Source organism: Convolutriloba macropyga, chromosome 8, assembly GCF_964194025.1.
Source record: "Convolutriloba macropyga chromosome 8, txConMacr16.3, whole genome shotgun sequence".
Classification (NCBI taxonomy): domain Eukaryota; kingdom Metazoa; phylum Xenacoelomorpha; order Acoela; family Convolutidae; genus Convolutriloba; species Convolutriloba macropyga.
In genome coordinates, this window is record NC_134475.1 from 5858306 (window position 1) to 5874692 (window position 16387).

The following is a 16387-nucleotide window of genomic DNA, read 5'->3' on the forward strand; positions in this document are numbered from 1 at the left end:
CTAACGCAGCTCCAAGGGCCTCAAGGCCCAAAAAAGTATTTTCCATTACTCTTATATCGAGTTTGTTTAAGTCTGCAGTGGGCCACAGCTCACACATATCGACCCTGACGTGGAGGCCGCAATCAAGTCCGAGCGCACATAAAAGATTCCAAGATCTAATGAGATCGTCTTCTGAGCCCATCAGGACAACGTTATCTAGATACCAGGAATGTTGTTGAAGCTCTGGCGATGATTCTTGAATTTTCTCTAAAATGGTCCAGAGCGTCAGAAAATAAAGTGCTCAATGGATCGCTTGGTTGAGAGCGATGCAATACAAAAAGCTTGTGAAACAAATTAGGGAAGCCATCCAGGGCAGCATATGTTTACTGACTTAGTCGGTACTCTCAAAGCATTTTGTGATTGATCTGACGCTGTATAAAGTACAGCGTGCAAAACTTTTTCGGGAGACATTTCTGAAGGACCAGCTACTGTAAATCTAGAAAACTAGTTCAACTACTCCTTAACACTTTTTCCACTGAATTGATAAGCTTATGGAGGAAAATGTTGAACTACTTTAGGCTTTTTTCTCGGGGATGGAATCTTTTCAGAGTATATAGAGTTGCCTTGCTGACTGGTGAAAAACCATAAGAAGCCAAGACTCTTGCTGCTCTGTCATATTGGCCCTGGAAGCACGAAGTTCTGCACGTTTGATAATCTCTTCAGTGTTTCAATTGTTTGATCGTTTTGGTTGTTTCAAGGAGAAAACTTTGTTTCATAGCCCTCCAAATTTTTCGCTGTTCAAACGATTATTTCTTTCAAGAATCTTTCACTGTTGTTCTGCCCGTGTTTTTGTCTTCCTCTGTTACTGGCACATAAGAAGACTTTAGATAATTCAAACAGTTCTCTTCAGTTTAGTTCTTTGTTTGGATTTTTAATGTAATCAGTAATGACGTCTGAGAAAAGCTCCGACCATTTGTAGCGTACATTGATAGGGACATAGTGGATAGTTGGGACCTTAGTGTGCAGTAACGTTTTGATATCTGGAAGGTAACCTCCTCTTTTACTTCTTTCGGAGTTCAAACCAGCCAATGCCTCGTCTTCATGGAGTGCACTCTCGATTTTAATTAGCAGATTGTCTACTTGGTCCGATAGTTCTTTGAGATTTGTTTCAGTTTACTTAAAATTTTTTGCAAACACCAATTGGAACATATTGATTATGAGTCGATCCATGAGTCGCAATCAGGGCCCCATCCAATGTATTTAACTCTGGTTTCTTCCAAAAGATGTTCAAATACCTGGTTTTCATAAAATTTCTTGGCTTTCTCGGGAAGAGGTAAAAAGAGCCAGGTGAAATGTGGAACTTATTTTCTATTGTAAGGTTTGACATCTGTTGAGTTAGACCATTGCTTGTGATGTGATTTACCTCAGTCTCGGAAGAAGAGTCTGATGTCTGATCAGAACTTTTTTTTATTTGACAAATCTTTTTCTTAAATTGTATTTCATTTTTGAGCGTGCAAAAAATCTGTGTAGGAGAAAACCTTATACCATTTCGCCTCTTTTTAGACTGCCACAGTACTAAAAACTGGAATTATCTCACCAGGAAATCTGCAACTTGGGGCTCATAAAATTATTCCACGTGGAAGCACTTCAGCCCCCCACCCCCCCCCCCCCCCCCGCAACAAAGCGGAGTCGACTTCTTGTAGACGACCCCAATTATAAGATAACAGCCACTGTCTTATAAAGAAAAGAGGGTGTTCAGTTATGGGTGCCAAATATTCAAATTTAAATTGTAAAGTTTCCTCAGTTCTGATTTCGCTCGTTGAAAAATACAGATCATCCGGTCGCACGTGTAGTTATTATTATAGACCATGTTATACTATATAATTAGTTTTAGTTGTTGAATGGTAAAAACTGAAGCCTTCTCATATTTGTGCTTTTTCGCCAACTCCGTTAAATTTTTTACTCAAAAATATTTAATTGTTTTCCGAAGACCATTTGAGCTAGATACCTTGCGTTTTAACCAGATTATTTCCCTGCCAAAGATCAAAGACGAAGTGCCAGGACAAATAACGGAATGTTGAGACCGTCTCAGACGGATTATGTTTATGTCCAGACCTTCCCCTACGAAAATACTTGTCTCTCAAGACTTTCGATCGCTCAAGGTTATTCGTGCGTTCCTCGTAAGTTCAAAAGTGTCCATGTCAAAAATTTCGTGCGCCAAGTTCCAAGACTATCTCCATACTAATTCAAAATGTTTGTCATCAAAATTTTTATAATGTATTCGTTTCAAGTATAGATATGATGGATTATGGTTGAGACGTAAGGTCTTAGTAGTTTTCAAATATCTAAAGAAAATTGTGCCTGATGAACAAATTGGTTGAAAGCGTTGCCATTCATCCAGATAATAAAGCGTAACTTTTTCAAAAAAGAGTTGTCCAAAAAGAGGCAAAAAGTTGGTTACAATATTTTCTGCGTTCAATATATTGCATTTTTTGAACTGAAGTGAGTTGAGGTTTTCTACGCAGATAATTTTCACTCTAAAATGAGTACTGAATCATTAATGAGTTCAACTGTTCATGCCACTTTTGTTTTAATTTAAAAATTGCTGGTGCACTTGAAGGGTACTACATCAGACATTTGTGCGTTTAATTTACCCATATCTGGACTTTCGTGCGTTCAAAGTTGTCGATCCGGTCTTTTTTGTGTTCTTTCGTGTTCCCAGACCGTGTAACTTTAAATGCACGGTGCCACTTTGTGCGTTCATTTTGGTCTGCGCGTATCAAGTTTTGCAAGTTTTGGTCTGACACCTCAGCTTGAAAATTATGCATGAACACATCCTACAAAAACTAAAGCGAACTATTACATTCCGAATTCAACTGATCGTGATTAGCAATGATACAGAAAATTTTGATTCACCTGAGCTCTCGCTATCAAGACAGTAATGAAATTATGCTTGTCCCTGAACACCCCCCCCCCCCCCTCACCTAAAAAAAACAAACTTTGAAACTTTGAACCACGTTTATTAAACTTTTTTAAGATGTGGTGAACTCCGACTTTTTTAAAACATTGAAATCAAAAAACATCTAGCAAACTTTAGACGTTTAGTTCATTATAAGATGAAGCCAACTTTTTGCTTGAGAAATTGAGTCTCAGAGAATCGAGGCTGAAAATCAAAAATACCCACTGGGTCGAGGTGTTACCGCTAAATGCTAAAAGATATAAAAATTGCAGTGAGTTTGGCTTAAAAGTGTGAGATTTGCGATCAAGGCGATGAATGCGGTGAAAAACAACTTTTAAGCCTTGAAAAACATTTTTCAACGCCCATAAGGTGAAAATAACTTTGACAATTCAAATCTCAATTCACAAAAATTCGCTACTAAACTCACCGCTAATCTTACAAAGTTTCACCATTGGTATAGTTGCTAAAAATTGTTAGAATAGCGCTGAATGACCAACAATTTTGGAAATTTAAAAAACGTTATACTGTCAAACATTATATCGGTCGAGGATCACCTTATGGAATAAGGTAAACGTAAAAGTTGAATAAGCATAATGTTTCGGTCATAAAAAAATTGAGACACAAAGCTTAGCAAATATGTCTGCAGCTGTATGCATTGTCTTTGACAAAAACCAGCTTGAGTGGTGGTTCAGGTAATGTAGAAACAATTGATGTTGCGGTGAATTCGAATGATCAGCATTGATTTAAGCGGCGAAAACGTTTTTTCAACGCTTTCAGTTAGTAGCGCTGAAAAAAATTTCGCCGCATTATGCTGTTAGCGCTAAAACCTTTTTTTTCACAGTTTTTTGTTGGTAGCTGTAAAAAATTTTCTTTCACCGCTTAAGTGGTGAAAGAAAATTTTTCACCGCTACTAGCAGAATGCTGTGGAAAAACAAAAATTTTCAGCGCTACCAGGGTTCGGTGAAAAAAAAATATTCACCGCTACATTCGCAAACCTTACAAATATTCACCGCTAAATTCAACGCTTATCTTACAAAAATTCAACACTACCAAAGCATTCAACGCTGAAAGATGGGGGCGCTTTGTGGTGAAAAAATTTTTTTACGCCGCTATTCACCGCTAATCTTACATTATTTTTTGACCAAACCTCGACCCAGCCAGAGTAAATTCAAATGGACATGAACAGAGCACTGGACCTCAAAAAAACAGAATGTCTTTATACTGATTCAGCCCTGATTTCAGGGTTGCAACATCGGTTAGAGAAGCATGTTTTTTCATGCTTTTGGGGTTAATTTAGTCTCACATTTGGGTGTGATGACAGTTTCATATAAAGTCCCACAGACCTCTCAAGCATGGCTGTGGCGATGACAAACTGTTATGACACTATAAATATTCTTGCTGAGGTATAATATGTTAGTGTTTTTGAGAATTTTAGCCCAAATTAACAACAAAGTATTTGGTTTTTTAACTGGGCTTTTTGGGTATTTTGTACTGGCACCTTCCTAACTTCCTAAAGTTACATCATCATAAACAGTTAATTATGGAATTCAAATCGAGGGTAATTAGTTCAAATGAGGGTCATATTTTAGGTTGTCGGGAATAAATTAATATCCAGCATGTTTTTCTAATACTGAGAAATCATCTTTGAGAGACGTCATCATCAACATGATGTAAAACTGCCAACATGATTGTTGAAATAAAAAACGACCTTTACAACAAGAGTATATTATTGAGAATATTATTTTTACGTCACTCTTTCAAATACACGTGAATTGTAAGCAGAAAAAGGACTGCTCGAAAAATTGTGTTTTCTGAAACTGTAACTCAAAGCTCCTTTTGTGCTACGAAACAATACCCTATTGCATGATTTCAACAATTCCCTCCCCCTCCCCCTCTTTCCCCTTCACCCCCCCCCCCCCGGTGCTCGTAGTCATTGTCTACAGCGCTGAGCGGTGAACTTGGTCCACGCATGCGCGATTTTTAGACGCTCCTCTAACTGAGACAAGAAGAATAACGGAAATATTGAGATTTTCTTAGTCAGAACATAGTCACCATCACACACATTATCTATTTATACACTCTTGCAGTGAACCGCACAAATTTCATCACGATTAGCACATAAATACATCTGCATCTACTAAATATGTTCCTCGAAACGAAAGAGCTAATCACATAAAATTTGAAATTATGCATAAAAAAAACACAATTCAAGTCTACAGTAATTTAAGCCGAGAGTAGTCTGACTTGACAGTTAAAGACTAAAATGGAGGTTTCATTTTCCTCAACTAAACCTTTTAAATTGTAATGTCTTAATCAGCTGTGGGGAAAAAACTTATAATATCTATACGTAAATTTAGTAAAAAAAAAATTAACAAATTTATTTTCGGAGCGTTGAGATCGTAAATTCCGTTATAAGACGAGAAAGGAAAACAACTTTTTAATGGCCAAGCGATAGAAATTACTGTTTGATGTGAGAACATAATAATTTATAATAACGCGATAGTAAGTAGAATAATAGTTCTGATCTATCTCAATGGACGAGAAAAAAAATACGACATTTTTTGCCAGATCTTTGCAAAATAGCTGACGTCATGCAAAAGTTTGCATCGCACCAATCCGGTCCTGAATAGGGGCTACAGTATATGCTAGTACTATTATCAACGACCACGTCAATTTTAACTGAACTGTAAGGATTCTCGAATCTCGCCTTAAAAAGTAGCAACGTTTAACAGCCAGAAGTGAGCAAGCAAAAGGTGTCTAAGTTCAGACGTTTTCCCCCATTTCAAAATTAATCAAATGTGACGTCAACAAGAGGCTAAGACAGCTACGGCAAAACGGTTATCAAGAAACGAATATCAATGTCTTCAGCAGAAATATACAGTCAATGGAATAATTAATTGTTCAAATTTTAATTTGTGAACAGAATCTTAATCTAGTTGGAGCATACTGTTGACATCTAAAATTTCCTTCCTAAAAAATAAGCTGTCTTCAAGGAAAACTGTCAATTAATTTGTCAATTTTTCCGAGATAATTTGTTCATAAAGTTTCCCGTAATTTAGTTGATTTTAGATTTATTTCCATCTGATACAGTTTCTCTCGTTTGTCACAATTTTTATTCTGTAGAGCACCTGAAAAATATTGTTCGGTTTTTTCCAACGTTCAGTAAAAAAAGAACTTGTTTTTATTTTTTTTAAATACGTGGATATTGATTTTTTGGATCTTTTCGTTTGTCTCCCCCCCCCCAGCTTAGTGGGTGCATATTATTTGCTTACCCAGACGCACGTGCCATGTTCTTACATAGTGATTTACTGTAACTTCATGTGCTCTGGATCTGAGGGCGCATAACGCACTCACACGAAAAAGATCCGATTGTTCGTCTGAAAAGTAGGAAGTAGCAATAATTGTTTCACATACTTAGAGATCATGCTAATTCATATCAAGTCCAACAGACATCTCAAGCATGGGTGTGGCGATGATAAACTGCTATTACATTATAAATATTCTTGCTGAGGTATAATGTTTTAGAGTGTTCTTGAGCATTTTAGCCCAAATTAACAACGAAATATTTTGGTCTTTTTAACTGGGCTTATTGGGTATTTTGTACTGGCACCTTCCCAAAGTTACAGTCAACAATGAAACAGTTAATTATAGATTTGAATGGAGTAATTGTTTGTTCACATCTTAATTTGTGAACAGAATCTTAATCTAGTTGGAGCATATTGTTGACATCTAAAAATTCTCTCCTAAAAATAAGCTGTTTTGATGGAAAACTGTCAATTAATTTGTCAATTTTTCCGAGATAATTTGTTCATAAAGTTTCCCGTAATTTAGTTGATTTTAGATTTATTTCCATCTGATACAGTTTCTCTCGTTTGTCACAATTTTTGTTCTGTAGAGCACCTAAAAAATATTGTTCGGTTTTTTCCAACGTTCAGTAAAAAAAAGAACTTGTTTTTATTTTTTTTAAATACGTGGATATTGATTTTTTGGATCTTTTCGTTTGTCTCCCCCCCAGCTTAGTGGGTGCATATTATTTGCTTACCCAGACGCACGTGCCATGTTCTTACATAGTGATTTACTGTAACATCATGTGCTCTGGATCTGGGGGCGCATAACGCACTCACACGAAAAAGATCCGATTGTTCGTCTGAAAAGTAGGAAGTAGCAATAATTGTTTCACATACTTAGAGATCATGCTAATTCATATCAAGTCCAACAGACATCTCAAGCATGGGTGTGGCGATGATAAACTGCTATTACATTATAAATATTCTTGCTGAGGTATAATATTTTAGAGTGTTCTTGAGCATTTTAGCCCAAATTAACAACGAAATATTTTGGTCTTTTTAACTGGGCTTATTGGGTATTTTGTACTGGCACCTTCCCAAAGTTACAGTCATCAATGAAACAGTTAATTATAGATTTGAATGGAGTAATTGTTTGTTCACATCTTAATTTGTGAACAGAATCTTAATCTAGTTGGAGCATACTGTTGACATCTAAAAATTCTCTCCTAAAAATAAGCTGTTTTGATGGAAAACTGTCAATTAATTTGTCAATTTCTCCGAGATAATTTTTTGCATAAAGTTTCCCGTAATTTAGTTGATTTTGTTTTTATGTCCATCTGATACAGTTTCTCTCGCGTTTTTTTTCTGTAGAGCAACTAAAAAATATTTTAGCAACTAAAAGGTTTTCCCGCATTTTTTCCAAAACAATGAATCTACGAAGTATTTTTGTGTTCGAGAATCGACAATACCAATTTGGCGTATTTTGATAAACTATGTCATCCAGGAATAAATACACGTTAAGATCAAATAAGAATGAAGCCGATACAAAATTTATGAACCTTTTCCTCATTATTTGTTTGTTTCTGAGGAAAACCCACGATGAAAGCAACTTTTAAAGATTTTACACCACATAGAAGGTATCCAAGCAGAATAAATTCGATACAAAAAATCGCCGAGGGCATAAAATATTTTAAAATCCTAAAACTGTTACTTTTATTAACCCGTATTTCGCATTCACAATGGACCTCATTTGCCAATCCATGTTCAAATTCAGCGCTAAATTAAATTCAATCTTTTTTTGTTTTGTCTGATGAATGCAATCTTTCCAGTTTTAGTTAAACAGAAGAATGAATGAATGAATATTTTTAAAAAATTACTTAAAATTCAAATGTCCGCCAAGCGTAACATTAACCCTTTTTCACTTTAGAGATTAAAAAGTACAGCATTCTAATCAGCGCATATAGCATAACTACAATAATCTGTTATCTCTACCTAAAAGGGCATTCAAAGTGCCCTCAATATCAGATAAAAGCTATCTTTCAAATGCTTTTACTGCTTTGAAAACCAAAGCCCATTTTCAAAATTAAACCCATTGAACAGACCTATCAAAATTGAACCAGAAAAATGTTTAAAATAACAAACCACACAGTTCAGTGACTTCTTCAATTTTGAACAAAATTATAATTTATAACAGAGCGTTAAAAGCTTCATCTAAAAAATTGCTTATACTTGAGAAATGTATTTAAAAAATGCAATTAGGAAAGTATTTTAAAAGTAATTATTAACGCATGATAACAGCTTTTGATTGAGCTAAGTGTTCTACGTCATAATTTTGATTGTGCGACTCAGTGTAAGGTCAAATTTTTTTCACCCACTAAAAAGACCATTGTAATTAGTTCTTTTTCACCATCCTGCGCTTTTTCCCTCGAGATTAATCTTTTTGTTTTACCCGCAATTATTATAAAACGAATTCGCGTTTTTTTGCCCTGGAAATGGTCGCCACAGCCTAATATGAGCTAGCGGTTCGAATCGATTGTCTAAATTACGGGGGTGTGAATTGATTCAAATCATCAATTATCAGCAAGAAGATTTTTAAGTAGAGCGTGGCTCAAAAATGACTAAACGTGCTGTTAGATTTATGAGATTAGGTACAATTTTTAGCACAGTTTTAGCAAGACTAATCAGAGCGCCCGCTAAACATTCAACCAACTTCCGAGTAACATCAGTTTTCAGTAATGACTCAACCAAATTTCAGAATAGTTTCTGTATTAATTCTGAAGCTTCTCTGAATCATCACAAAAATCAGAATTAACATTCTCTGAACTTTCTCTAAAGGCTTTTCTGAATTAGCACTGAATCAGAGGAGAAAATGAGAATCGGACAATTTTTAAATTTTTTTAAGTAAGTAGAGAAACTACCGGTTATAAGTGGTAAATTTTGCACTAAACAGAAAAATTACCAGTTATAAGAGCTAAATTTCGCTCTGAACAGAGAAATTACGGGTTGTGAGTGCAAAATTTTGCTCTAAACAGTGAATTGATGTTTATGGACATAGATAATTGCAAACGATTAAGTCTTTGGCGCCCATAAGAAGGTGCCAGACCGTAATGACCTCTGATCAGACCGTCTCAGGCCATAATAACCTCTGATCAAACCACCAAAAAACCCAAATGTCCTCTGGCCAGACTTAGAGCGGTCAAAATTAAGTCTTTGGCGCCCATAAGAAGGTGCCAGACCGTAATGACCTCTGATCAGACCGTCTCAGGCCATAATAACCTCTGATCAAACCACCAAAAAACCCAAATGACCTCTGGCCAGACTTAGAGCGGTCAAAATTAAGTCTTTGGCGCCCATAAGAAGGTGCCAGACCGTAATGACCTCTGATCAGACCGTCTCAGGCCATAATAACCTCTGATCAAACCACCAAAAAACCCAAATGACCTCTGGCCAGACTTAGAGCGGTCAACAGTTCTATCTAGCGCTGAAAGCGGCTATGAAACATTCTCTGACCAAATTCAAATCCACCAGTTCATGTGCTAGAATTGCGCTTGAAAGAATTTCTGAATGAAAACTCCGACTCGCCCTCAAAACGGTTTTTTATCAGACTCTTCTGCGCTGCATAATGTTTTTGATCCGACCATCCTGCGCTCCAAATCGTCTTACACCGATTATTCTATGCTCAAAATTATCTCTAAGCTCATAATTATACTGCGCTCAGTTTCATCTCTCATCACACTATATTTAGCTAAAATATGTCTCAACAGACTACCCCGCACTGAGGGTTACCTTTAACCTTTTTCTCGACTATCGCCTCTGCTCAGACCATAGCAGAATTTAAAATAGTTTTATCTTGTGTGAAGTACTTTTGAGCAAAATTGTTTTATAAATTGCTTTATATCAAAGCTAAGTTTTAAATCAAAGCATTCCTCTAAAATACGCTTTTTCTTTTTAGCTGAGATATTTGGCTAAAATTTCAAGGAATTGTTTGGTAAATTTCACTATTTTTTTACTTTCTCTAATCCACTTTTTTGTTGGCTGTCTATTTTGGGAAACAAATAGATTGCAAAGTCATATCTATTCATTCTGAATTAAAAACAAAGAGTGTTCACTATGTTTCCTTTTGATCTTATAAAAGAGATTTCATTGATTTCCATTTCAGAAGTTCTTAAAAAATACCAATCGATGATTTTCAAAAATCTCGTTGTCCAGAAGAACTGTGGGACGATATCTTTGATCAGAACAATTTAAAAAGTTCAAACTGTGCTGCAGTCTTCCCAACCTTTCTCACAACCTTTCGCAAGTTTTTTTTCCGTTTCGTTCAAGAATTTTCTATTTACACGTCATTGACATACGTCCGTTCACTTTTGCCATTAGATGAATAGTACAGTCTAAAGTAACTATACTTTTCTACAGTAAACTTTTCGTTAAAATTTACGAGATAAGTAGTTGATAAAGACAGTGCGTTTTCGGTACATCTTTAAAAAAAATTCTTTATCTTTAGTGACGACGGTGCTGGATTATATCTCAAATGTAACTGTTGATAACTAGGATAAAAGGACAGTTTCAACATTTCAAGCTCTCAAAAATTTTACTTTTTATATTAATCTACATAATTAACAATACAACGAGTTAAAACATTATATGCATACGCAATTTTGTCTGTTCTCTTTGTTTTTCTATATATTAAGTTTATTGTAAATGATGTTGCTTCTGAAATCAAAAACGACCAAAATTGTTTCGCGAATCACCCACTTTTCTAACGAAAACAATATTTTGTACGGGGATGAAAGGCTCCATCTCCTCTAAATTTCAATTATAATGAAGGGCAGCACAAATAAATACTTTATTAGAAGTTAAGCAAAAGTTTCAGCCGTATTTTGAGTTTTAAGCTTGCGATGGAAATATTGGAATTATCTATGGAATAGAAAATTTGGATTTCTTGAAGAGTCAAAAACTAAACATTGAGAGGAATGTTCAGATAATTGCCTACTTACTTATTGATGTCAACATTTGTAAGACCGGGCGAAATTTTACTGCGAAAAATGCTTTGGGTGTTAAGTACCTGAAATTTTGATTTCGTTTTGATCAATAAGTGGCTTGAAAATGTGTTTTTCACTTCTGCAAACTTCATGCATAAAATATTGATTTGAACTTATTGGACGAACGCAAGAATTTTCCCTTAAACTTTTTTTTGGTTTTCAAGCGAAAGACACGTTCGCCAATTAATCAATCGCTTAATTTTTGAACAATAAATTCGACCTTCAATCAAGTTTAGCTAAAGCTTACTTCGCAATTTTTTGTGATTCCTGCTCTGCTTAAATATATCTTAACGTTCATTCAGCTCAAACGATGACATGAAACACTTGAATAAAGGTTCATTTTTTATTAAACATTTTTTTTGTTAAACAGTTCATTTTATGATAGAAACTGAAAAGGTGAGTGACATATTTTTCTGAAGAAACATCTTTTTCTTCTCAGAATTACCGAAATCAACAAATCAACTTTGAACAGGGCGCAAATGAATTTTTAACAAATATAACGTAGAAAAGAAATGAATCATGGGGGGGATAATTTAGCGGCTCTTGAAAATTACATGATTCCATTACCCAGGGGATTATTTAGCAAATATCAAACCAAACCGAGCAATAGTTCCCTTTTCTGCCCAGATTTCTGCCTTCAAAAACCCCTAAGTGTCCTCTTAACCACGCGACAAAATTGATTAGCCATTAGGTACACATTAGATTATACCGTACACCGCACGCATATTTTTCATTTCAAAACGAATTTTGCAGCAACGGGAAAGGGGGAGGGGAAGGGGGTAGTAGAATTGTCAGGATTAAGCTTTGAGGCAATTTCTTTCATGGATAACCAACTATACTATACTAGTTCTTATAATATTCTGAAGAGTTAGATAAGCAGCCCTTTAGATTTTTCCTTGGTTTAAGAACAGAAGAGGCATTCGGTTGAAAACAAATTAGTGTCAACTGACATGCGAATTGTGGAGAAATTAGAATTTAGGAGAATAAAGCTGATGAAATTACACCATTATAGCCTGAAGCATTTTGAGACTGTAAAACAGCGTAAACTCATCTGTACCGTAATTTTATTAATATTTCCAACCTAAAACGGATATAAAAATAATTCTTGCTTGAGCAAATTTTCTCAAATTTTCTCAAATTATATCTAAATTTTAACTGTTGATAACTAGGATAAAAGGATAGTTTCAATTTTTCAAGCTCTCAAAAATTTTACTTTTATATTAATCTACATAATTAACAATATAACGAGTTAAAAAATTATATGCATACGCAATTTTGTCTATTCTCTATGTTTTTCTATATATTAAGTTTATTGGAAATGAAGTTGCTTCTGAAATCAAAAACGACCAAAATTGTTTCGCAAATCACCCACTTTTCTAACGGAAACAATATTTTGTACGGGGATGAAAGGCTCCCTCTCCTCTAAATTTGGATTATGATGAAAGGCAGCACAAATAAATACTTCATTAGAAGTTAAGCAAAAGTTAAGCAGCCGTATTTTGAGTTTTAAGTTTGCGATAGAAATATTGGAATTAATTATGGAATAGCAAATTTGAATTTCTCGAAGAGTCAAAAACTAAACATTGAGAGGAATGTTCAGATGATTGCCTACTTACTTATTGATGTCAACATTTGTAAGACAGGGTGAAATTTTTTCGCCAAAAATGCTTTGGGTGTTAAGTACCGGAAATTTTGATTTCGTTTTGTTCAATAATTGGCTTGAAAATTTATTTTTCACTTCTGTAAACTTCATACATAAAATATTGATTTGAACTTATTGGACGAACGCAAGAATTTTCCCTTAAACTTTTTTTTGGTTTTCATGCGAAAGACACGTTCGCCAATTAATCAATCGCTTCATTTTTGAACAATAAATTCGACTTTCAATCAAGGTTAGCTAAAGCTTACTCCGCAATTTTTTTGTGATTCCTGCTCTTCTTAAATATATCTTAACTTTCATTCAGCTCAAACGATGACATGAAACACTTGAATAAAGGTTCATTTTTTATTAAACAGTTTTTTTTTTGTTAAACAGTTCAGTTTATGATAGAAATTCAAAAGGTGAGTGACACATTTTTCTGAAGAAACATCTTTTTCTTCTCACAATTACGGAAATCAACTTTGAACAGGGCGCAAATGAATTTTTAACAAATATAACGTAGAAATGAAATGAATCATGGGGGGGGGATAATTGAGCGGCTCTTGAAAATTACATGATTCCATTACCCAGGGGATTATTTAGCAAATATCAAACCGAGCAAAAGTTCCCTTTTCTGCCCAGATTTCTGCCTTGAAAAACCCCTAAGTGTCCTCTTAACCACGCGACAAAATTGATTAGCCATTAGGTACACATTAGATTATACCGTACACCGCACGCATATTTTTCATTTCAAAACGAGTTTTGCAGCAACGGGAAAGGAGGGGGGGGGGGGGGGTAGTAGAATTGTCAGGATTTAGCTTTGAGGCAATTTCTTTCATGTATAACCAACCATACTATACTAGTTCTTATAATATTCTGAAGAGTTAGATAAGCAGCCCTTTAGATTTTTCCTTGGTTTAAGAACAGAAGAGGCATTCGGTTGAAAACAAATTAGTGTCAACTGACGTGCGAATTGTGGAGAAATTAGAATTTAGGAGAATAAAGCTGATGAAATTACACCATTATAGCCTGAAGCATTTTGAGACTGTAAAACAGCGTAAACTCATTTGTACCGTAATTTTATTAATATTTCCAACCTAAAACGGATATAAATATAATTCTTGCTTGAGCAAATTAGAGTATTCAAGGGTTTAGATATCTCACGGGTTTTTTTAATAGTTGGATAATTTTTGAACTAATTAAAATATTCCGTAGGACAGTTATATTCAGCGAATTAAAAAATTGTTTGGAATTTTTCACCGCAAGCTTGGACTATGTTATCCACACAATCGTCGCACGTTCGAAAATGGAAAAAAAACTTAAACATGGAATTTTTAGCATGAAGTCTAATGTGATTTTACCGATTACTCGTTCAATTCATTTAATTCTTTGCAAGTTTTCAATCGTGAGAGCACAAATAACAACAAGGAATAACACCTCTGCAGCAAAATTGATTTCTTAATGTGAATAAGGAAATATTTAAACAACGAAAGTTTTGAAACAGAAGCAAATATAAGAGGACAGAAAAACATAGAATAATTCTGCTAATTCTACGTCATAACTTATCTCTGATTTTACTTCCCGTGTTACCGATCACGACAATTACGTCATTCATTCACGTGTGGTTTATCTACATGAAAACGAGACAGCCTATTAAATCATGAAGATCCAGTTAGATCTTAAACCTGAAAGTTCCAAAATGCCAAAAGTGTGCAGTGTCAGAAGTTCCTGCAAACATAGCCATAATTTGACCTTAATGAACTTTCTTCATCATTTTTAAATTTTCAGGTATCTTTTTTAAACAAGGTCCATGACTATGTCGAAGCCCCTTTGAAATTCTGACTGGACATCTTGAACGTCAGAGCGTTGTCAATAGACGACGACAGAAGTTCTCTGTAAACTTAAGCAATGTTAATCAACTTAAAAGCACACATAAACCGTTAATAAAATGGGATAAATGCAGGTATTTTAAAATTTAAAATTGCGTGTGTAAATGTTTTCTTTAATTTTTCTTAAATGATAAGCCATGGATGCAAAACTGAACAGGTAGAAGCTAGAAAGGTAACGAATTGCATGCAAATGGACACAGTGTCTTTATCAACCCCCCCTTCCCCCAAAAAGAGAACAACTTTTCATTACGGGGGGGGGGGGGGGGATATAAAGCTAAAGCATTGTCAATGAGACTTACCTTTAGAAATCGATTTATGAAAAGTCCCGAATTTTTTTAGAAGTTGCGGGTTTCATATTGACTAAATTTACACAATCAGGCATCCTATTTATAGTCAAGGACCTATTTGCAGTCAAAGACATTCAGAGTCAAACTTCATGGTTTGAACAAACGCTTTTTCAAGGGCTGGTTTGGAACAAACACGGTCGTTTCATGTGCGGAGCAATAACATTTCAAAAACTGAGTAAAGGTTAATTTATCGCGGGTTCAGCTTTTTCTCGATGTCGAGAAACAGTGTATTTGCTTAAAGTTCTCGAAAATTTTGTTTGTTTTTTGCTTCATTGTATACCGATGCAGTCAACGAACAAGACTGAATGAACACCACAGCAACAGAAAATTTGAACTTAAAAGACGATTGAAAAAATTCCAAAAATGTCATTGAATGTTTAAGATAATTCAAATAAGTTTTCGCATTTCAGCAATATTACCACATTACTTGATCGAATTAAGAAAGATTCCGTTTTCCAGTCGTTTTTACATCCATAATTATGTAAGATCTATAGTATATGATTACTTAGATTGTTATAGATAAGTGTTTCTTCACCATTGCAACAGGCTCTGGACTACAGGTTAAGCATTAGTGCAGAATAGAAATGCACATAACATTTTTCGTGGAATAAAACAGACTCGTGACGAGACTTTTATCTGGACCTCATTTTGTAAATCAGTTCTTTTAGTCGCGCATGACACTTTAGGTCAAAAAAGTCCAGCGTACATAATGTTTGTTTGAGCTAGAGTCCAATCTCGAGTAATTTGACTCGAGTTAAACTCAACTTGTTCGCCAAAGTCGAGCTAAAAACATTTCACGGGCTATTTGGTTCAAGAACAGATTTTAATCACCAGTTTTTATCGAGCATGGCCTTTTCTTAAGTCAAGATCTAAACACGGACAGCCATTGCTTCTATGTCTTGTGTGAACAAACATTCCAAAATAATAATTGTTTACTTGAAACAAATGTCTGGCTTTGAGAAATATTGTTAAAAACTCGACTTGATGGGAAAAAACTTTGGGCTAACATAATTGAAAGAACCTTTGAATGAGACATTCTTCATGTAGAGGAGTAGCTCCTCTCCGTCAATGGGTAGGAACCCCTCACAGGGCCCGGAGGTGACCCCTTGTGGCCAGCACTTGACCTTGTACATCTGATGAAGTGCGTGGGCGAACACGAAGACTGCATCTGCTACGTACTGTGTCTGGGTGTTGAGTTCGAACTCAGACCGAAGAATTGACTCGGTTCCGTTGCATGGTCTAAATCAA

General features: G+C 35.2%; 1 protein-coding gene across 1 annotated transcript in view; it reads right to left on the reverse strand.

The window, feature by feature from the left end:
• LOC142344412 (metabotropic glutamate receptor-like) overlaps positions 1 to 16387 on the reverse strand; it is a 78528-nt gene that overhangs the window by 42743 nt on the left and 19398 nt on the right. Inside the window, exon 3 of the mRNA XM_075396030.1 lies at positions 16161 to 16378. Coding sequence (XP_075252145.1) covers positions 16161 to 16378 — 218 coding nt within the window. The remainder of the gene's footprint in view (positions 1 to 16160; positions 16379 to 16387) is intronic.